Raw genomic sequence first — 23,930 nt, 5'->3', positions numbered from 1 at the left:
AAATAACACTCTGATCCATTCCCTAAACAAACTTCTTCTCAACAATAACCTTATCCAACACTGCACAGAGCAAACGCATAATAGAGGCTCAATCCTGGAAGCCATTTTAGCTCAGGAAGATAGTTACTATTGACCACATCCTCCGTCGACTGGTCAGACCACCAACATTCTATTTCACATCAACCATCTGACCCACTGCCTTCCCTGTCCACTGGATGCCCTCTTCATTGGGCGAGAAATCTAAGGCAGAATCCCCTTGACCTGGAAGAAAGGGTAAGAACACTACTCCCACTCCCCCCTAACCCCCGCCCACTCGAATGACCTATCTGCAACTGAGCTCACTACACACAACCCAACAATGACAACCATACTAGACCAAATAGCCCCCATGAAGCAAGAGTCCGGAACAACCCATTGAGGGCTGGTTCAACACAGACCTATACTCTAAAAGAAGACATCTCAGAGCTGCAGTAAGACTCTGGCAGAATAACCTGTCCTCAACCCACCTTGACTCAAATCAGAATGCAGGAAATACAAAAAACATAAGAATGAAAAACCTAACTTCTTCCGTAGTGCACTAGACCATGCCAAAAATAGTCTTAAAGAACTCTTCAATCTCCTCAAACAGCCAGACCTCCCGCATCAACCATGCAGGCTTCAAAAGAACTATTTGACACCTTTGCTAATTTATTTCACGACAAAATCACCAAGATCGAACGCTCCCTTGATGACCACCTTCTGTCAGCCAATGACAACCCTCCTCCCAGCAGTGAAGGAAACAACCCCCCTTGGCACACTCTGCAGCTGGAAGACATTCAACCCCATCTCCGAAGAAGACCTCACGGAAATGATTCAGGTCCAAACCCTCCTCACACATAGCCGACCCTATTCCTGTCCAACTGGCTAAAAAGCTAAACCTCACCCTAGCCCCTCTCTGGGCCAAGATCATAGATATCTCCCGGAGTACTAAAAATCGACCAAGTCCCGCCAATATAAAAAAAAAAATTAAAAAATGGGCACGGACCCAAGCAACCCCATGAACTTCAGGCCGGTCTCCAATCTCCTTCCCCTATCCAAAATCCTGGAAAGGTGTGTTCTCCTTCAACTTAACCAACACATTGACAGCAACAACCTACTAGATACTCACCAATCAGTATTTAGAAAAGGTTGCAGCACAGAGACCGTGATCCTGATCATCATAGATGTCTACAAATCTCTTGATGCAGACCGTGGCTGCCTACTTATACTCCTTGACCTATCTGCAGCCTTTGATATGGTTGAGCACAATATGCTCATAAATGCACACCGAGAGAGAATTGGTGCAGACGAGATGGTCCTATAATGGTTTACTTCCTTCCTTCAGAACCGCTCCCAAAGAATAAAAAATTAACTACTTCACTTCTGACCATCTCCCCATAACCAGGGGAGTCCCACAAGGATCCGTTCTCTCCCCATCACGGTTTAACATCTACATGGAGCGCCTCACCTCCATACTCAAAAAAGCCAACATCCCCTTCCACCTTTATGCAGATGATACCCAGATCTCCCTAGAAACATCCTCAATTGGAGACATACAGAAATGAAGCAACACTCTATGAGAAGTCCAACACTGGCTATCCCACAACCACCTTAAGCTCAACCAAAACAAAACTGAAATCCTTTTCATATCCAACAAGGAGCAGAACCCCCTTATCATAATCATAATATTACTTTATTCGATTAATACAAGTTAATCATAAAAGTATGTATACATCACTGTTAAAAATGTTAGAAGCAATTCATCAGTATCAGTCAATAAATGATTTCCTGGATTTGAGACACATACATAAAAGAGGCACAGAATGGCCAAAATCCGTTGACACTCTTAATTGCAAGCTTACTGTGGCCGACTCTGTAAAATGCATGGGAATCAAATCAAAACAAACTTTATTCGATTTTAGAAGTTAAAAATCATAAAAGCAGACCTGTTAAATATTAAAAATTTCAGCATGGGTTACATATGTAGTTCCTAGTTACACATCATATAAGGATATATTTCTGGAAGCGAGAAATTCATAAAATGCTTATAAACAATCTAAAATTTATAGGACAAGCCATAACACCCTAGATGATTCCATCCTGTAACATGTCTTGTGATTTAATAATTTAGGCATTTCCTCGTCCGTACGACACTTTAAAAAAAAAAAACGACCACAGAACCAATGCAATAAGAGTTTCCCAACATCTGGAAGGTACACAAGTGCGGGGAGACATTGCCTCAATCCTCCTTGTTCCAATAAGGGAATTAACCATCTGCGCCTTTCGTTAATATAAAATTTACAAAATAAGATTGCGTGTAATGTGGTTTGTGGTGATATATTGTCGCAGGGGCATTGACAAAGTTCCCTTGACCAATCATTAGTGTCTGGATGGGTGATCAGGCGATGGAAAGTCCCGAATCTGAATCTTGTTAGCAAATATCTATCCTGTCCTCCTGCGACACATAATGGGTATGGTTGAATATCACATGTTGTGGTGATTATTTGATGATGGGCCACCATAATTTTGTTCAACTCAAGAGATAACCTATTTTCTTCTAGATGGGTCATACAAACTTTTTTAAAATCCTTTTGGTTAATAAAGTTCATGTTTTTGGGTGAGGTAAACTCTGGGCGTCCAGTATCCTGCAAAAAGTTTTTTACATATCTGAGCCAAACTATTTTGCCGGCATTATCCAATCTCATGGCATCCATTATTACTTCCCTGTTAAGGCCAGTACTGGGCGAGGTCCAAATTCTATGCCACAGCAGAATCGGTTGGGCTTTAATTAAATCAGAAATGTATACAACTTCTAATTCGCTGTGGCAATTAAAAACTGGGGCACTAGCTGGAACTCCCAGGATAAACCTTAAAAAAACATTTTCAATGCGTTGAATCGATATACACTCTTGGGAGCCCCAAATGGCTGCCCCATAAACTGCTGTACTCACACATTTTGCTTGTTAGATTTTTAATAATTTCGGGTGGCCTTTTCCCCAGTTTTTTTGAAAAATGTATTAAGGCCACAATAGACTTCATAAAGAGTAAACTCCTGGCCTTGACAGCTGCGGTCCATGAGCCGGTTCTATTAAAAAGGACGCCCAGGTAGCTGAACAAGTTGGTGGTTTCCACCCTGCTCCCCCCTGCCTGGTAACTTCTACGGTTATTTTTCTTCCCCCCACAAGCCCTGACAAAGCATTTTTTTGCGTTCAATTTTAAACCAAGCCTATCCATAAAACGGGTATAAAAGGAGAGCGCCCTCTGTAGGCCAACCTGTGTGCGGGCCATGAGCACTGCGTCATCAGCATAGAGGAGAGAGGCTATCTGGTGCGCATTTACCATCGGGGGATCCCTAGTGTGTGACACCAACTCCTGTTCCAAAGAGTTGGTATATAATGAAAACCGGAGTGGTGCCAAAACACACCCTTGCCTTACGCCCCTCTACACCCTGAACGACGCAGTGCACTCGCCCTTTGTTCCATAGCAGACTTTTGCGCTAGCACCAGAATATAGCTGCCTTAAAAACTGAATTAAAACAGGGTTGACTTTTAGTTCATTAAGAACTTCCCACAGCTTGTTATGTATTACGCAATCGAAGGCAGCTGTAAGATCGACAAAAGCCAAGTATAGTTTCCCTGGCTTTGCCTGTGTATATTTGCCAATAAAAATGCTAAGGTTTAAAATCTGCTTGTTTGTTCCTAGGCCAGCTCTAAAACCATATTGGACGTCGCTTAAAATACAGTTTTCTTCAGTCCATGCTTGTAGTTGGTCTAGAACAATCCTGCCGGCTACCTTCATTAAGCTATCCAACAAGGATCACTCTGGACCCAAGCCTAAACATGGACAAACGCATCAATAATTCAGCAAAGAGCGCATTCTTGAACCCAAAATTACTCAACAAAATAAAACCTCCTCCCCCCCCCCCCCCCCCCCCCACACACACACACAAGCTTTAATTGGCCACACAATCCTTTGTTTTATCTAGATTGGACTAGGGGAACGCAACTCACGGGCACTGCAAAATCTCACTTAGCTCCCCTCTGAGTAACCCTAAATGCAGCTGCCAGGATGATCACCGGAGCAAAGAAATAAGACCACATCCCTCCCTCTCTAAGAGAACTAAAATGGCTCCTAATCAAAATGCGTGCCAACCTCAGAACTGCCTGTCTCGCACATAAAGCTCTTCGAAAACCGGCTTACCTCAAAAAGGCAGGACAAACATGGAACCTCGGGTGCACCAACACCCTTCTCATTCCACCGAAACCTCGCAAACAACCCTGTCTCACTCCTTCTTGGGCAATGCGCCCAAAATCTGGAACTCCATACCAGTCCACATCAGGACTAATCCCTCCTTCGTAAACTTTAAAACCAGCTCAAAGCCCTCTTCCTCAACCGATCTCATCCAAAAGGAGAGATGCCTCATAATGTGACAGAGCCCCTCCACCAAAGGATTCCTGCTAAGCGCAGAACCTAGACACTTCAATAAGGCCTTCCATCGCCTGCTCTCTTGTTTGGCTCGTCCCCAATACTGCTGGAACAAGATTTGACACATTACAATGCTGTTTATTGTAATATTGTATAACTGATTGCATCACGATATATGTTGTAAAGCGCTCCGATACCTCTGGGTCTGGCTAGCACTATATAAAACTCGTAAATAAAATAAACCTTGACCCTCCGATCACACCGTAACTGGAGAAAGGACCAAAAGAGGACTTCTTTTCGAAGCCCTGGACTGGACAAGAGAAGTTGCACCCTGCTGGACTACACCTGCTGCACTTTGGGCTAGCAAAAAGGACTGTACCTGTGGCACCTTGCTGAAGGGAAAGTCGTTCTCAAGCCCCAGACCAAAGAAGTGACTCCAAGGGTGTGCTGGCTGACTTCCTGAAATTAGCACAAGGGCCATCAAATTTGAAGAAGCCCCTTCCAGCAAGGTGGTAGCCACCTTCATGGATATGCTTCCAAACACCGTTTGGCACCCCGAGAGACTGACCTAGATGTCCAAAAGTTGCACAGGAGTCCGCTGGACCCGGACGTCTGAGTCTGGGTTAGTCACCCTGAAGGGACACAAGCCTCCACCAAAGGATACCACTGGGTTCGCTGTGTACGGAGTCCAGTAGCCCAGCAGCAGCTGACCTTATACTGGTGCAGAGGACTTGGAAGGACCCCAACCTCTGTTGCTAAAGTCGCCACACCCGTGGACTTAGGAATGACCGCAAGGACACCCCCCGTCAACCGCTTAGAACCCAGAGCATTTTCATCCGGATCACTCCATTAAAGTCTATGGCAGTCTTCATATAAAGTGTAGACTGGACTTGAGACTTATTTGGTGACCAGGTAACTGTCCAGATACTCCTTTTTTTTTTTATTTAAAACATTTTTTTATTGTTTTAGTACCAACAACTCAGTACAGTTCCCAACAGCACCTTCCCTCCAAAGGAGACTTTTACATTCAGCATTGCCCCTGAGTATGCAGGAGAAAAGTCACCCTTCCCGCGCGGAGCCCCATCCCCCCCCCCCCCCCCCCCCCCCCTCCCGCAACCCATGTCAGTGTGCCCCCCTCTGCCTGCCCCCCTCTGCCTGCCCCCCTCTGCCTGCCCCCCTCTGCCTACCCCCCTCCGGACGCGCCCCCCTCATTACTATGAATCGTGTACGGGTGCGGGTGCTCAAACTGTCCAGATACTCCTTAGTGGCCTCCCTAACCTTCTCCCTGCCGCATTTGGTTGCCCTACTCAAGCCAGACTAGTCTTAACACAATGATTTCAAATTTTTCCGAAAGTTACTAAATTTTACGGTTACCAATGCCTGTTTGTGCTTTGTACTAAAAAGCGGAGATTTGTTTTACTTTAAAATCTAGATCTCCTTAACCATCCAGGTGAATTTGCTCACCTTGGTGTCTAAAAATTCATAAAAAAATCTATTTTTAATACTTTGCTGATTTCTATTGTGTTTTGTGACTTTATTAAGTTGCTTGGTGCTTCTAAATGATTTACACTAGTTCCTTTGATCTGAAAGAAACATGTTATAGATTCCTTACCTTAGAATTACCCCCAGGCGTCAGACTGGATCAAGAAAGTTTTTTTTGTCAGCAGTACCTCTGCGCGTCAGAAGGTGGCGTCGGTCGGCTCCACGTCGTCGTGGTCGCTGGGATGATGTTGCGGCAGCTACTTGGACACCGCCCTCGCCTGGTGACATCAGTTTTCTTTTTCCGCGCCAGCCAGCGCAGATCTGGAGAGAGCAGTACCTCCAGTCAATTTTTGACCGCTTTTTAAGCGACTTTTGTCAACATCCTTTTTGAGTCTACGACTCCTGGTGTACATAGGGATGCCCGGCTTCAAGGCATGAGGTTCCTGTACCTGACTAATGTCTGTTATGGGTCCGCACTGCGTGTTCCTCTCTTGCCTGAAGCGCGACCACGGCCCCAAGTCATGCTCCGACTGCCAGTCCATGGCTCCAAAGGCTTTGCGGGAGCGGTCCCGAAAGCTTGAACGCCGGCAGTCTGCTCCGCGCCATTCGAGGTCCCGGTAGCGAGGGAGGTTGAGGGACCGGTTGCAGAGCCATAAGTCTTCGAAGTCTTCACACTCTGGGTTGGGTAAGTTGACGCATAAAAAGTCGAAGAAGCATCGTCGCTCTTGAACTTCCCCCTGTCGGTCAGCTGACGCGACAAGAGATGCGTGCGGTGCCCCTCCCGCGGCTCCTAGTGCGGAGCCCAAAGAGTCATCTCCGGGCTTCCCTCCCTTTCAGGGACCCGGGGCGACCCCTACCCAGCTTCGTAAATTCTAAGAGATGATGCACGCCGCCTTTGAGCAGCCCAAACCCGCCGGCGTGCCTTCGGGCCCCACAGACTCAGTTGGGGGGCCTAGGCCTTCTCCGCCGACGGCCCCGGCACCGCAGGCCCCCCTTGGATCTGTGCTGGTTGACTTTATAACACCACCACCGCTACCGCAGCCGACGCTGGTCTTTTCCCTGGCTGGTGTCTACCCCGGCCTCCATCCTGATGTGACCGCGGAGCTGTACCAGTGTTGCCGGACGCCTGATCTGGCGCCGTGCTGGGTTTTTGTGCCCCTGTTCACTCCTGGGTCCCTTTTCGGCCAGATTGGCACCCATAGGACGAGGAGGACTAGGAGGGGTCAGGTGACCCTCTGACTGATTAGCTAGAATCTGAACAGGACTGGAGAGAGGAACTGGAGGGTGCCACTGGTCTAGACACCTCCGCTGACCGTGGCATGTTTCCTCCTACCGTGGCTACGGACGAGGGAGCGTCCTACGCAGTGGTGTGTGGCGCGGCCGAGGCTCTCAACCTCAGGCTTCCTACGGTGACGGTCAGGACTAACCTCCTGACTGAGGTGCTTCTGCCGGCTGGGAGCTCTTCGGAGCCCCTGCTGCCGTTTAATGGGGCCCTTAACGATGTCCTTTCGCGCACTTGGTCCAGGCCCAACACGGGGGCTCCCGTGGACAGGGTGATTGTCCAACACCACATCCTGGCACCGGGTGACCCCACTTTCCTCTCCCGACACCCCTACCCCCCCCCCCTTCAGCAGCAACCCCCAAATCTTCCTAGTCTGACTTTTCAGGCCCATCAAACGCCAGTGGGCGACAGGATCCGCCATCACCTTCCCCACTGGCGCACCATCACGTTGCACAGGTGGGTTTTGCAAATAGTCTGAAGGGCGACTCCCTCCCCTTTGAGATTACCCCTCCAGCCATGCCACCTCAATACCACTGCAAGTCGGAGGGTCACCTGGGCCTTCTCCAGCAGGAAGTTACAGCTCTCTTGGCCGAGGGAGCCATCAAGTGCGTTCCTGTACCAGAAGTAAGTCGTGGTTGTTACTCCCACTACTTTCTGGTACCCTGCGTCCTATCTTGGATTTCAGGGACGTCAACCGCTTCCTCCGGAAGGAAAGTTTCAAGATGTTGACGCTCGCTCAGGTCTTGTCTGCCCTCGACCCGGGAGACTGGATGGTAGCGTTGGACTTTATTTTCACATCTCTGTCCTGCTGGCCCACGGTAGGCCACAAGCACTTTCGTGCTTCACTTTGGCCTTACCAGCGCCCCTCGGGTGTTCCCAAAAGTGGCAGTGGTCGCAGCTCATCTGCGCAGATCGGAGGTTTGTCTTCCCCTATCTCGACGACTGGCTGTTGCAGACGGGCTCGCCTCAGGCAGTCTCCCACCTCCAGACTACGGCCAACCTCCTGCATTCACTGAAGTTCTCCATCAATGTGCCAAATTCGCACCTGATTCCCTATCAGAAGCTCCTGTTCATCGGAGCGGTTCTGGACACGACGCGGTTTTGGGTCTATCCTCCCGAACAATGAGTCCGGGATATTCGGGCTATGATTCGGATCTTTCAGCCCTTGTCCCGGGTTTCGGTCAGAATGACCCTGAGGCTGCTTGGCCTCTTGGCCTCCTGCATCCTGCTGACCAATCATGCCAGGTAGAATATGCGGACTGTGCAGTGAGACCTGAAGTTCCAGTGGGCACCGCATCTGGGGAATCTGTCCGATTATGTCCAGATCTTGAAGGGCACTGCTCAACTGCAGTAGTGGCTCACGAACCAGGATTTGGTCAGTGGCAGGTCCCTCTCCCTTCCCCAACCAGACCACACTGTGGTGACGATGTCTCCCTTCTGGGATGGGGCGGCCACATGGGAGAGGTTGAGATCCGAGGCCTCTGGTCTCCGGGCTTCACATCAACCTTCTGGAGCTCCGGGAGATTCGTCTTGCACTGAAGGCATTCCTTCCCACTGTCTGGGGAAGAGTAGTGCAGGTGTTCAGACAACACCACCGCCATGTGGTACTGCAACAAGCAGGGCGGGGGGTTGTGGACCCTATGTCAGGAGGCCCTCTGCCTTTGGAGATGACTGGAACATCAGGGCATGTCCCTGGTGGTTCAAGACCTGGCAGGTTCTCTGAACGCCCAGACTAACTCAGCCATAGGTGCATGATTGATCACGAATGGCGTCTTCACTCTGAGGTGGTGCAAGGTCTCTTTCAACAGTGGGAGAGCCTTGGTTAGAGCTATTCGCCACCTAAGAGAACGCGTAATGTCAGCAATTCTGCACCTTGGAATTACCAAGGCGACACTCGCTATGAAACGCTTTTCGTCGCAGGTGTAGTTGGGGTCTGTTGTACGCCTTTCCGCCTATACCACTTCTGCCAGGGTGCTGAAGATCAGGCACGACCGGACCCAAGTCCTTATGGCTGCGCATTGGGCACGAAGAGTCTGGTATCCCGAGCTGGTAAACATGGCCATCGATCCTTCGACCCGTCTGCCTCTTCAAGAAGATCTTCTGTCGCAGTAGCAGGGGACAATCCTCCACCCGAACCTGTCCAGCCTCCACCTCCTTGCGTGGAGATTGAGCTGTGGCAGTTGACGTCTTTTGACCCCCCTTGAAGTTTGTGATGTAATCTTCACAGCCAGGCGTCCCTCCACTAAGACGGTATACGCCTCCCCTGCCAGTAACAGTAAACAATTACTTATTTCCCATACCCCCGATCATCCCACTCCTGTCGGGGGGCGTCTCTCACAATTTCTACCTGTTTGGAATACAATTACAACCGACAAATGGGTTCAACAAATTATCGAATCTGGTTGTCTGGAGCTTACAAGCACTCCACCCAATATTCCGCCACAGTTACATCTCATGTCACAGAAACATCTTACACTTTTGAAGCAAAAAGTTCTTTCCTTATTGCAAAAAGGTGCAATAGAACCGGTCCTGTTACAATATCAGGGAACAGGAGTGTACTCACTATACTTCCTAATTCCCAAGGACGGCTCTTTCAGACCTCAGACAACTCAATCCATAGATTCACTCAGACCGCTTTTACATGGTAACACTACAGCAAGTACTTCCTCTCCTTCAGCAAGGCGACTTTCTATCCGCTCTGGATCTAAAGGACGCTTATTTCCATATACCAATACACCCTGCTCACCGCAAATACCTACGGTTTGTCGTGGCAGGCCAGCATTATCAGTTCAAAGTACTACCATTCGGAGTCACGGCTACTCCAAGGGTTTTCACAAAATGCTTGACAGTAGTAGCACCCCACCTGAGAAGACAACAGATTCACGTCGCCCCTTACCTAGACGACTGGCTGCTGAAAGCAATTTCATACGACAGTTGTCTGCAACACACAAACAAAACCAACTCCTTCACCAACTAGGGTTTACAATAAACTATGCCAAGTCACCATGCCAGCCTCAACACTCCCTACCAGCTCAAGTGTTTATGCAACTGCTAGGAATGATGGCGACTTGCATTTTTCATAATCCCACATGCAAGACTATACATGTGCCCTCTGCAGGAGTGCTTTGCGCGTCAGTGGAACTAGACTCGCGGTCAGTTAACAGATCTAGTGTTGGTAGACTGCTGCACCCATCGCTCTCTGTAGTGGTGGAACACACAACACCTGTTGAAAGAGCGGCCCTTCAGCGATCCGGTTCCACAGAAAGTACTGACGGCAGACGCATCACTCACAGGTTGGGGAGCATATCTCCAAACCCACACAATTCAGGGAATGTGGAGCCCTCAGCAGAAACAGCTTCACATAAATCACCTAGAACTGCTAGCGATTTTTCTGGTTTTAAAGGCATTTCAAGTGCAATTATTACATAAGACAGTACTAATTCGCACAGACAACATGACAGCCATGTACTACATTCAAAAACAAGGGGGGGAACACACTCCCTCCAGCTAGCACAGGACATGTGGACATGGGCCATTCATCACAATCTTTCTCCTGGCTGAACACCACCCAGGAGTGGACAATCCGATGGCAGACATACTAAGTCGCCAGACACAGCAAATACACGAATGGGAACTGCATCCTCAGGTACTCCTCTCATTCTTCCAAATGTGGGGCTTCCCACACATAGACCTGTTCGCCACACATCTAAACGCAAAATGCCCACGTCCAGATACCCCCACCCATTGTCCAAAGGCAATGCAATATGGATGAGTTGGTCGGGGATATTTGCCTACGCTTTTCCGCCTCTCCCACTCATTCCATTAGTGGTTCGGATGCTCTAACAGACGTCCCTCACCCTAATCCTGGTTGTTCCCACATGGGCACATAAAGCCATGGTTCACAGCCCTGCTGGAACTCAGTAGTTCTTCACCAAAAACTAAGACTTTCACCCAGTCAACTCACCCAGAGCCATGGCGCGATAAGACACCCAGATCCCAATCAACTCAATCTAGTGATCTGGCACCTAAAGTCTTAGAATTTGGTTACCTAAATTTACCACCAGACTGTATGAACATTATCAAAGATGCTAGGCGTCCTACCACCAGAGCCTGCTATGCAGCCAAATGGAAGCGGTTTGTGATTTATTGCAACAACCACATCAACCCGCTTGACGCTTCCATTCAAAACATTATATGCTATTTGTTACACCTGCAACGTACCAATTAAGCATACTCCTCTATCCGCTTACATCTTGCTGCGATTGCTGCATACCTCCAAAATAGGCAGCATCTGTCTTTTTCGGGTACCTGCCATTAAAGCATTTATGGAAGGACTCAAAAGTTATTCCACCATGGCGCCCACCTGCCCCAATGTGGAATCTCAATGTGGATCTCACTAGACTAATGGGTCCACCCTTTGAACCATTGCACAGATGTGAACTGCAGTTTCTTACATGGAAAGTAGCATTTCTTGTTGCTATCACATCACTCAGACGAGTCAGTGAGCTACAGGCATTCACCATAGAAGAACCTTTCTTTCAGATGCACCACAACAAAGTAGTTGAGTTGGTTGAGTTGCCAGTTTTCTTCCCTCAGCCCAATTCAGTGGCAGAATTTGCTCTGCACATGCTAGATGTCAAACGAGCGTTGCTGTATTGCATCGAAAGGACGAAACCTTTCCGCAACACTAATCAACTTTTTGTAGCCTTTGCTCGACCACACAAGGGCAATGCTATATCAAAATCGCGTATTGCACGGTGGATTATAAAATGTATTCAAATATGCTATCAAAAGGCTAAACTAACATTACCAGTTCCCCCTAGAGCACACTGTACACGTAAACAGAGCGTCTATGGCATTCCTAGGGAATATACCCCTAGATGATGTATGCAAGGCTGCAACATGGGCAACCCCACACACATTCACAAAACATTACTCAGTGGATGTGTTAGCAGCACAACAAGCTAAAGTTGGCCAGGCAGTTTTACGCACACTCTTTCAGACTGCTGCAACAGCTACAGGTTAGCCACTGCTTTGGGAGATAACTGCTGTACAGTCTATGCACAAGATAATATAAATCCACGAAATTCCGTTAATTAAAATAAAGATGCCCAAGTGGATCCGCCGTCTTTTGACACTTTACAACGCTATGAACCATTCTAATTCAGTTCCAAGTGTTTTGCACTGGATGTCAGATTTTCCCTTTCCCTGTCTTGAATATCCCTTTGTCACCTTTGTATTTTGTCATGTGCCATTTTGGACCTCCCACGACTATTACTTGGTGTTTTTCCGTTTCCAACCTAAGCATGGGCTACACTTTCATTTCCTCTTAGTTCTTCCTGACTTTGAATAGGTTTTGTAAAAGGTACTCCTCAACAAAGTGAGTGCTGCAGTCAATTATGAAATCATCATATCCTCAGGTTTAATTTGTGCAGGTTTTACTAAATAAAATGTGTCCAATCCTTGCCAAACACTCTGCTGGTTACCTAGTTATTCCGGTTATCCTTCCTTATAGTGGCATTTATTTTTCAATCAATTGTCATTCTAATCTGGACGATGTCACTGTCATGCAGTGTTATAAACATTCAGAATGCAATTAAGCGTGTACGGCTTTGGGGGAGCCAAAATATTTATTGCAGTATTTTGGTGCATTTATGCGTAAACATTCAACTTATCACTATTAAAACCAGTGTCCTGGTGTAAAAGGGGATAAATGTGTGCTTGATTCAAATGGTAAAGATTGAAACCTAAAACTGCATTTTGTAATCTATGGGAAAGGAGAATTGCATAGTTAGCCTCTTATACAGGGCTTGTTATTTTGTCTGTTGAATATGGCATTTAATGGCAGTAAGTCTTAATTCTAAAAAATGTCTAAAGTCATTGAATTGTTGGTGAGATCATATTTAATGTTGTGGGTTTTAATGTACATAACTCTGCTTATTTATATTTTCAGGCCAGATGAAGACTGTTATACCGCCTAAGGAACCTGGAGTATTCAAGGTCATTGAAAGTAATGACTAGTATGATCTCTGAATGAAAGCTGCCTGCAGACCAAAAAACTGGTTTTGTTGCACTTTGATGCAACCTCGTTATGGTGATGCCCAAGGTTGACGTTCACAAGATAAACTATCTGACTTGTTTTTTTTAGGTTCTTTATTATAAAAGAAAACATTCTACATTGATAAAGCAGGACCATGAGAATGAAAATATTCGGACTGTGGCTTTACGTACTTTACTCACATGGAACTGCTCCACTAAATTTTACCGTTATAGATTCCCTACACTGGAAAATGCACAAATGTATATTTTATATGTAGGGCTTTGTATTTTCATACCAACATTGCACTTGTCTAACATTTAGTTAGGAATTTTAAGTACTTAAAGTGTAAAGCCTTCCTGTGGAAGAATTACTAAAGCTATTGTAATATTTTTATCGTTGTATTAAAGATTTAATTACGGTTTGTTGGAAAGTGGTTTGTTCATGTTTAAATAAATATAAATGCTGAGTTAGTGGTTTGTCCCTCATCTGCCTGGTTTGTAAATTTAGCGTACAAAAAGTCCACCAGTGTAGGAAATTAATTAAACCATTACATCCATTACTTTGTGCTTTTTTTTCTGAAAAGCCAAGCCTTTTTTTTAATAACACTGTTTTTTTAATGCTAAACCACATTACAATTGAGTGACAAAATGACAAAGAAATTAAAACTTTGAGTAAAACTCATTATTCCTATCCCTGTCGACCTCCCAATGCAAACCACCTTGACCAATGCACTACTTCAATATGGTACACATCCCAAGAGTGGTAGTGTCCATTAAAACAGTATTAGCACAGCACACTGTTATAGAAAGCCCATAAAACAGGAAAAAATGTGAATTAAAGGGGAAATGCATCTTTTGCAATATGAATCTTTTTCTGGATTCACATGCTGTGCATTCTGCCATCTAGTTGTTGGATCCCGAATCGTTTTGTCCTCCCATCTTTTTATTTTATTTTTTGTGTAGGTGTCAGCCACCATTTGGTGGGAAGTCCATCTTGTGTGTGATGTCAGGCAGCCCCTGAAAGTTCCTGTGCGTCGCCACCTTCAGATTTTTTCCCTCTGTGGTTTGGAAGCACACCGGAAGACCTTCATAGAATCTAAGAGTATCTTCAGAGAAAGTAAAGAAGGACACTCCAAATCATTGAAGGAGAGGGACCCCAGTACTGGAGGACATGTGGCCAGAGTGCAGAGGAGAGACAGATAAGTGATATGGAGAACATTCCTTTTAAATTCTGTCCAAACTGCCACCATAAATTCGCGCTAAGGGATCCACACTAGGTCTATAACCTGTGCCTTCCAACAGATCACAATGCCGAAGACTGCAAATCCTGCGCCGGAACCCTACCAAAGCATTAAGGCCAGACTGATGCAACGACTCGCACATCACTCCATAGCCGGCACTTGGTAATCACTGGAATCCCTGAAAAACCTGGGTCTCTCCAGCAACAAAGAAAACATCGAGGAAGCCATACTGGCGCAGGAAGGAGAGTCGGATGCCGAAAGGAAAGTTGTGGGGGGGGTTCCAAAAACCAGGAGGAAAGCACAGAGCGATGCCAAAAAGAGGAAGGTAACAAAAGCCCCAAAGACCACTAAGGACACGTCGTCTAAACAATCTACGACCGAAGGTCAGCACAGACAGTCTGGTGGGTCCGGACACCAATGGAGCAAGCCTAGATGCCAGCGAAGGAAGGGGCCAGAGAGGCAAAGTACATGGAGCGGATTCCCTCGAAGAGAGCCTTCCTCGGCAATTGATGCTGAATGCTCGCTCGTGGCTGAAATGGCAGCGCTCTTGCAGAGAAGGAGCAAGATTCCCTCTAAGAACTCCAGTATCCCAACGAAACCTTTGGAGCCGAGGTCTCTGGGAGAAGATGTGCCAGACATCGAGGCAACGTTGATGACCAAACCACATGAGAAAGAACAGGACGACCCCTTTGTGGAAAAGGCAAGCCGGGGAGAGACCACGCCGGTTCAATGAATAGCAGGATCTCCATGCCGACTCCCCAAAGAAGGAATAAACAGCTACCCTTCGAGCCATTGCCCCTGGTGAACCTGTCCATGTACAGTGGACTTATAAAGAGGGCCGCAGACCAATGTGGTTCATCTGGAGGAGGAGACGAAGGAATATTGCATCCTCCACGAAACCAGGATGCCATCCCAGAAGGCGAACCTACTCATGCTCCCCAGCATTATGGACCAGGGCAAAAAGCCTTTAAGTTACCTGCCACAGCCAGGGCGATCACTCATTGAGTGGAGAACAAATATCTACACAAAATCCCCAGTACATCAAGAGAAACATACCAGCAGACTCATCATAGGGGCCACAGCCAGCCAGAAAGAGTAATAAAGCACCCACCTCTACAGACCTACCCCCAGAGAAAGAAATCACGATGGGCCAGGTGGTAGGAAGATGGAAACACAATGGAGAATTTCGAACTCCAACACACTACTTAACAGAAATTGCCACCAGCGCTGGGAGGAAAGGGAATGACTGATGCAACACCTCCTAGAGGTGTTCTAAAAAAGAGGAAAACCAGTCATCCAGGAAGGCAAGAACATCACCAACTCCTGCTTCAAATCCACACTGGATGTAGCAAATACTGCAAGCGGACAGCTGTGCATGGGCATCACACTGAGGATGAACTTATTGCCCACTATCTCTGAATTCAAGCCCTAGGTACAACTTTCGGTGATAAACATGCCGTTTAGAGTGCAGGGTCTCTTGGGACTGTAGTCAAGACACTCCAACAAATCAAGAAAGACAATGAAACTGGTTAGTCCATGAGGGCCTTACAGTTCTGAGGATCCATTAGGCGGGGAGGTGCCCCCAACAGAAGACCAGCTGGAAGTGTTTCTCAACACCAACAGGGTTTCAACCAACAAGCGAAACAGCAACCTTCTCTTCAGCCGTTACAACACCTAGTGAGACAGTTCTTTTGTGGAAAGCCCAGAGGTAGGGGACGACCCGTGAGGGGAGGAACTACCAAGTGACTCAGGCAACCAAGAATCCCGCCACACACCAGTGGGGGGGGGGGGGGGGGGGGAATAGGAGAATTCCTCCAGGAATGATGGTCAGTCACTTCGGACAATTTGATCTTAAACATCATAAAGCATGGATACTGTATAGAACTTACCAAACCACATGTTCTGCCAAAGCCAAGAACATAAAGGGAACAAGAACTCTCTCAGTTGCAAGAAGAGGTCTAGGAGCTCATCAAAAAGTGAGCCATAGAGAGAGTCACACAGAGAGAAGCAGGCAGTGGCATCTACTCAGCATACTTATTAATACCAACACGAAATTTAAGTAGACCGATCTGAGACCACTGGTACCTAAACCAGTTCTTACGAACACATTTCAAAATGACAAAGTTGCAAGAAGTGATCCCGCTTCTAAGAATGGGAGACTATATTGTCACATTAGACCTAAAAGACACCTACTTTCACATGTCAGTGAACCACAGGCACAAGAAATACCTCTGCTTTCTCGTGGGCAGAGTACTCTACCATTTCAGAGTTCTACCTTCAGGATAAAAGCGGCGCCAAGGGTGTTCACAAAACGCCTATCTGCGGTGGCAGCACACCCATGAAAAAAGGGGTAAACCTGTCTACACTAACAGACTACTGGTTGTTAAGGGCAAACTGGAAACAAAATATGAAAGAGGCATGCAAACAGTCACCAGACAGCTCCTGAATCTAGGGTTTACCATAAACGACAAGTTGTCCCCACTGCAGGAGAAAGTGAAGGTGTTGCTAGGGGAAACAGTTGACTCCAGGACAGTGCAAGCATACCCAGTCCCCAAGAGTGACCGCAATTGCGGAGCAAACTCTTCTCTACCAGAAAGGACAGTCTGACAGTGACGACTGTCATGAAGCTGATGGGCATGACTGCTTCATGCTTCCCCCTTGTTAGAAATGGGGGTCTCTAGTTGGCAGAGCTAGGTACCTTTGTCCAAAAAGGGACCCTTGCTTCTAGTCCAGGTAAGGGGGATACACTTCTAAAATAACCCTTGCTCTCACCCCCTTGGTAGCTTGGCACGAGCAGACAGGCTTCTCAGAGGCGGTGTGTAAAGCATTTGTAAACAGAGTGAAAACACTACAAATGGACACCACATCAGCTTAGAAAAATAGTTCATCTTTAACCCAACAAGACCAAATACAATAAAAATCCAACGTACAATACTCTTGAAAAATAGGACTGGTGCAAAATAACCTTTAAATTGCAGGACAATCAATAAAACACAGGTCCAGCGTCGATACGGGCCAGCTAAAGCGTCGTCAAACTCTGACACAGTACCTTTCTTGTTGCCACCAACACGTCCGTGTGAGTCAGTCGGGGTAAACGTTGCAGTCGCGTTGTGAAACTGACCATTGCGGCGGACGATGTCCTCTCGATTTGGTGCGGGCAGCGGCTCGTTGACTGGTCGGTGAGACCAGGGCTTGCGTTGAAGGGTGACACAATGCTCGCTGTGGTGCTGGCAGGTCATAGTGCGGTGATGGAGCCGGTCGATGTTGAGGTCGGGCAGCGACTGAGTCAGTGATGCCCTTGCTGCATGTAGTGAAGCCTTGCGGATTGCGGTGCCCACAGGACGCGGTACAAGCAGCGGCTAGTTGATGGAGTCAGTGAGACCAGGGTTGCGAGGCGTTGCTCTCGGCGGTGCTTTCAGGACACAGAATCCTGCGACAAACTCTGACCGTCGGTTACCCTTTTTCTTCTGCGGAGACTATCAGAGGCGGTGCCCACTGACATAGTGAGGTCTTTGCTGTTCCTGAGCCCTCTAGAACAGGGAGCAAGCTTAGTTCAAGCCATTGGATATCTTTTCTTCAAGTAGGACAAAGCAAGCAGCAAAGTGCTTTTCTCCTTTCTTTGGCAGCAAGTAGCCACTGCAGGCCAACCCCAGACAGCAAACGGCACAGGGGCAGCATTCCTCCTCAGCTTCTCCGGCTCTTCTCCTTGGCAAAGGTTCCTCTTGATTTCCCAGAAGTGATCTAAAGTTCTGGGCTCCAATATTTATACCACAAAATCCTTTGTTCTCTGGTGGCAGGGAATCCCTGTGCTCAGTCTAAACCGTTTCTGTCCTCTCTGGTGCAGCTTCCTGGCAGGAGGTGGGGACAGCATTGTCCTTGGCAGGCCAGGCCCATTCAGGTGAAAGGAAATCTCCTCTCCCCTACTCTAAATTCAACCCAGGTCTTTTCAGCCCAGCCCTGACTCATCAGGCTCTCTAGAGACACTGCCCCTCTCTAGCCCCTGTCATCCAAAAGCCATACATGCAATACACAAACCTAGCAGAGGCACTCTGGATGGTTAAGCAAGAAAATACCTACTTTCTAAAAGTGGTATTTTAAAACAGAGTGCCAAAATCACCCTCACTAAAAGATGCATTTTAACATTGAGTTCAGGCATACTAAACGTAATTCTCCTACCTTGGGCCTACCTTAGGGGTGACTAATATGTAAGAAAAGGGAAGGTTAGGGCTTGGCAAGTGGGTGCACTTGACAAGTCAAAATGGCCGTACCAGACTGCCCATAGACACTGCAATGGCAGGCCTGAGTTACATTTACAGGCTGCATATGTGGGTGGTACAACCAGTGCTGCAAGCCTGCTAGCAGCATTTGATTTACCGGGCGCGCACAGTGCACTGTACTAGGGACTGACTAGTAAATCAAATATGCCAATCATGGAAACAGCAATTCATAATTCACAGGGAGAGCATATGCACTTCAGCACTGATCAGCAGTGGTAAAGTGCCCAGAGTCCTAAAACCACCAACAGGTTAGAAAAAAATACAGGAGGAAGGCAAAAAGTCCTGGAATGACCTGGCAAAAACGTCCAAGTCCAACATCCTCGTATCGCATGCAAGACTAAACATGCCACCCATACAGGAATGGATCTGCAATGGATAATCCCAAGGAGCTGGAGGATCTAGTGGTTGTCACTGCAGGGGGAGATAGAATGGTGGAACCTGTCAAACATAATTATAGTGCTAAACATAAGTATAGGAAAACTTTTCAAGCTACTAACACCCCCGGTGACCAGAACAAATGCATCTCTCAAAGGCTGGGGAGAGCACATGGAAAACTTGAAGATCAGATGTCTGGAGCCTGGTGGAAGCTGTGAGCGGCAAACTACCTGGGACTTTAGATGATCTTCCTAGTGCTTTTCAGGCACATGTGAGAGGTCAGACAGTGCTTATACAGACAATTCGAATACTGTTTTACCTCATCAAGCGGAGAGGAACAGTCCTTCCCACTGTCAAAACTTGCACAGGAGATGGGGAAGTGTGATTCAACAGAGCACAACCTTGGTAACAATACACTTTCCTGGGATTCAGAATAAAGAAGCAGAGAGACTGAGCAGGAAAGAGAACACCTACAAATGAGATTAAGCAGGAAGTGCTGGACAGTGTGTTTAAGTAGTAGGGAACACCTAAAAATGCAAAAAGCCTAAACTTTGCATCCAGACTTCCACACCATAAGTCTGAGGTGAATGCCATGTCAAACTGGTCATAGAGACTTGCCTATGCCTTTCTAACTATTCCCCTGATCCCAAGAGTTCGGGACCAGGCCAGGCCCACCAGGAGCATCACTGGCATTAAATTCCCCACAATGGGCCGGACAAACATGGTACTTGGATCTATTAGAGATTTCCAAGGGACAAGTCATGCTAATCAAGACAACTCTGGGCCTGTTAAACATGCAGAACAAAAAAGTGTTGTCTGGAGCCAGCTACACACAACTTAGCGGATTCTAAATACCTAAGAGTTTGGGGCATCTTCAACTGCCCACCCAGAACAATAGAAAATCTGTGGGAGGCATGGAAACAGCACCAGAATGTGCTATACAGCCAAGTGGACTGGTGCAGTGACCAAGGAAGAGTAGAAACAAGAACACAACACGGAACAGTGCTAACATACCGTACCCACCTACTAGACTGCAGCCTGTCTTGCGCATAACTAAAATACGCCTGGCCGCCATGGTTGTTCATACCATGGTAACCGCCTTTTAACACTACCATTAATAAAAACACTTCTGGAAGGATCAAAGAGTGACTTCGCCAAGAACAGCACTCATGTGGAACCTGAATATAGTGCTCGCGCAACTCATGGCAGAACCATTTGAACCAATGGACAAGACTTAACTGAAATATCTAGCCTTAGAAATTGCGTTCTTAATTGGCATCACGTCACTCTTCAGGGTGAGTGAACTGCAAGCGCTGACAATCCTAGAATTGTACCTTCAAATAGACAATGACAAGGTGGTATGGGGGAACTAATCCAGTTTCTACTAAAAGTGGAATTACCAGAGTATACCAACTGCTTTCTTTCAGGACCCAAAGACTCAAGCCGAGAGGGCACGTCATACCTTGAATGTGCGGGAAGCACTCATTTACTACGTATGAGAAACTAAAATTGAAGGGTGGTGTCCATTTATACATACTCGGATGCAGTGTGCAAACAAATCAGGAGTTTGGTTTTTGGGTGGGTTGGTTTGGGGGGGGGGGGGGTAGTGGGCCCTGGGTAGGATTTGTGAATTTCGCCTCACTGACCAGTTAGCTGCTGTCTTGGGAAGAGCAAGTAGAGTGTAAGAGAAAGAGGCCATCAATGTTGCCAATAAGGAATTAATATGCTCTACCGTCCCCTACCATATATGGTTGCAAGGAGGGCATCCCAACTCCCTTTTCAGTCAGCCAACCACAACAAATGGGAACCAAAAACAAATATTGAAGTTGTTGCTTCTGATGGATACTTCCAACTGTGGATTCCTCACATTTAGCATATTCCCTGGCAGTAAAATAGATCCAGAAAATTTAAATAGAGCTCCTGCGTACTGGTACGTAGTGCTGTGTGGCTGCGCGTTTACTTCATTCAGCCCTGGAAGTAATGATGGGGCCATGTATTAGCACCATCCCTGCATATTGACATGAGTTACTTTCTTTCTGCTCTTTTGAATGATGATCTGAATCTTGCTCCCACTTTTTGCTCGTCAGGTGACAATTTTTTTTGTTGCAGTGTGCAAGGAAGTTATGCCCCTTCCTAAAACAGGGTTTAAACCTTGTAGGAACTGTTGCAAGCAAACTGTTATGGAAGACCCCCACACAGTGTGCTTCTGATATTTTGGTTCAGAGCACAATTTCAGGTCTTGCAAGGAGTGCCACTACAAATCTAAAGGCGATCTGGGGAAGTGAAGTGAAGCTGTATGTTGCCGAACACCAGAATGAAGCCCCAAAAGTCTTGGTTCTGCTGGAAGTCTAGGGTGCAGAGCTGGTTCTGCTACAGGTTCTAGTCACATTTGAGTCTTCTGGTAAGTCGAATGGAAGCACAAGAAAGGCAAGTGAGATTTGTGAGTCTGCCATTCAGCCACAAAAGAGTATGTCATGGTGCCTCTCAGTCTCGCACCTGGACCTTCTCTCAGGAGACACTCCTCTACTGCTCCATATGCATTCTTACTTTCCTGGGCCATCTGCAACATTGCAACAGTTTGAGGCCTTTAAAGAGGCCATGTTAATCTTTGGCATGCTTCCAGGTCCATTTGGTGCACCTCTGGGACCCTCCAGTTGGGGACAGCTGGCGAAATAACCTTGGCACCATTGATGCCTCCTCAACACTTATCTGGTTCTTGTCTGATCCAGCCCCAAAATCCACCCCAGTCCCCTTTGATGACCTCACCAGCCTTCAGATGGCTACAAGAAGACCTTGTCCCAAACGTTCCCTCCCACCCACAGCTGAATTTGTCTCAACCCGACTCAGTCCCCATTCATGCTGACCACCCCAGCTGTCCCAACAAGTTTTTGGTTTCTACTCTAATCAAAATCAACCTGCTTTCGGAGATGGAGTCATCCCCCACCACCACTACCTCCCCCAAGCTATGATCACAATCTCTACATGGATTTGCAGAACCCCAGAGGGTTGAATACTTCGCCAGATACTGGGTTGTGTCCTACCACATAACCATTAATGGAAGTGTTTTATTTACAGTTGTGATGACATGCAGCTTCAGTATTAAATTTACAGCAGCCTTCTAAGGAAATGAAGACCATCGTTTTAACAATCTTTAAAACCTGGGCCAACTTGCTTTGAGCCTTTAAGGAAGGTTTGAATGACCCTATAATGGCCCCCTGATCTAAACCTTGTACCTGGCCTTTGGTTAACAGTCGGGTAGCAAAAGGCCACAGACCGGAGCAATGCAACCCAATCGTGACGCACCACCCTATGCCAGCAAGTTTGATAGTTCAGGTTTTCACCAGCAAGTTGAACCCAGTTCTTAGGCCTTCCTACCTCCTGGGAGACAGTACCTTCAACAGTTTTACCTCTTGCAGGGCAACTGTAGAGGTTTGGCGTGCCAGTAACTCCATGACCACCGCCTCTGCAACTGGCACCCCAGCCGTTACTTGATTGGGTGAGAATCAAGCAAACCGCTTCCAGGCCACCAGGGGCAGTGAAATTCCCAGTCTCCTGCCCCAGCAGCATCTACCTCCAAGACTCTTTAGTTTGCCCTTAGTGTCACACGAACTCCTTTGGGAGGCAGTATCACACATTTCCTCGAAGAGTGGCAAAATATAGCATCTGACAGGTGGGTCCTTTTAGATTGTTCACCTGGGCTGTTACCTGCCATTCCTTTTCGACCCACTGCATATTTTACCCACATCGGCAAGTCTTCCAGAGGAGCACCTAGCCATCTTGCTTCAAGAGGTTCAGGTTTTTTTGGCCAAAGGAGCCATAATGTGGCTCCGGGAATGGGGGCTGGCTTTTATTACTGCCATTTCCTCATGCTGATGAAGGACGGATGCCTTTGGCCTATTTTAGATCTTCGGCCTCTAAAATGTCTTTGTTTGGGAAAGACCAATTCAAGATGCTCACATTGACCCAGTTTGTCTGCCCTGAATCCATGTGACTGCATGGTGGCTGTGGACCTACAGAATGCCTACTTCCATGTACCCGTCCTTCAGTCCCACAGGAGCTACTTGCAGTTCATGGTAGGCCAGGACCATTTTCACTTTGTTGTGCTCTCCTTCTGCCTCACCAGTACTGCCATCACTATTACATCACTGAAATCATAGGGATTGTGTAAACATGAAGAACAAGGGTAGTATAAGCCACGTTCAGTAGGAAAGGGTACAGCTGTGGTATGTAGTAGGTTGTGTGTTTTAGAGCACATTGTCACAAATCTAGTACTATAGCATGGTGTGGTAGTGCTTTGTCATTTACTAATAGCACATTTACCATCAAAATTTGCAGACATGCATTTTACTAATAAAACTATTTAGTGCACAACAATGTGTGGAAATCTGGTTGCACATCACCAAGTAAAGAGTCTTTGATCTTATTAAAATCTTTGTTTCCATCACTGTTCAGAATTTAAAAAAAGAGCATTTATACTTTCTATCTGCTGATAGTTTGAAATATTTGTACAGTTCATTTACTGTTATTTAAATGTTGTTGGAAATAAATTCACATGCTACAGCTTTTTGGTTCATAATCTCCAGCACAACTGTCACGAAGCTCACTTTACAAATTCGTATCACTAAAGTCTGAGAATGAAAAAGTAAACACCAATTTCCAGGTTTAAAAAATAAGTGACATTTTGCCAGAAGTCAGCTAGACACGACCTGTCTTTTTTATAATGTATTTGTGTTTATTGGGTTTTTCGCAAATTAGTAATACATTTCGAATACAACAGTCATGCAATACAGA

At 46.7% G+C, this 23,930-nt stretch overlaps 1 protein-coding gene across 1 annotated transcript in view; it reads left to right on the top strand.

Annotated features, from left to right (window-relative positions):
- Positions 1-13,668, top strand: part of HELLS (helicase, lymphoid specific) — a 372,397-nt gene extending 358,729 nt beyond the window's left edge. The window contains exon 22 of the mRNA XM_085603527.1: positions 13,161-13,668. Coding sequence (XP_085459653.1) covers positions 13,161-13,228 — 68 coding nt within the window. The 3' untranslated portion in view covers positions 13,229-13,668. The remainder of the gene's footprint in view (positions 1-13,160) is intronic.
- The last annotated feature ends 10,262 nt before the right edge of the window (positions 13,669-23,930 follow it).

The sequence above is a fragment of the Triturus cristatus genome, chromosome 1_2 (genome assembly GCF_964204655.1).
Source record: "Triturus cristatus chromosome 1_2, aTriCri1.1, whole genome shotgun sequence".
In the NCBI taxonomy this organism is placed as follows: domain Eukaryota; kingdom Metazoa; phylum Chordata; class Amphibia; order Caudata; family Salamandridae; genus Triturus; species Triturus cristatus.
This window is presented reverse-complemented; position numbering and strand designations above follow the sequence as displayed.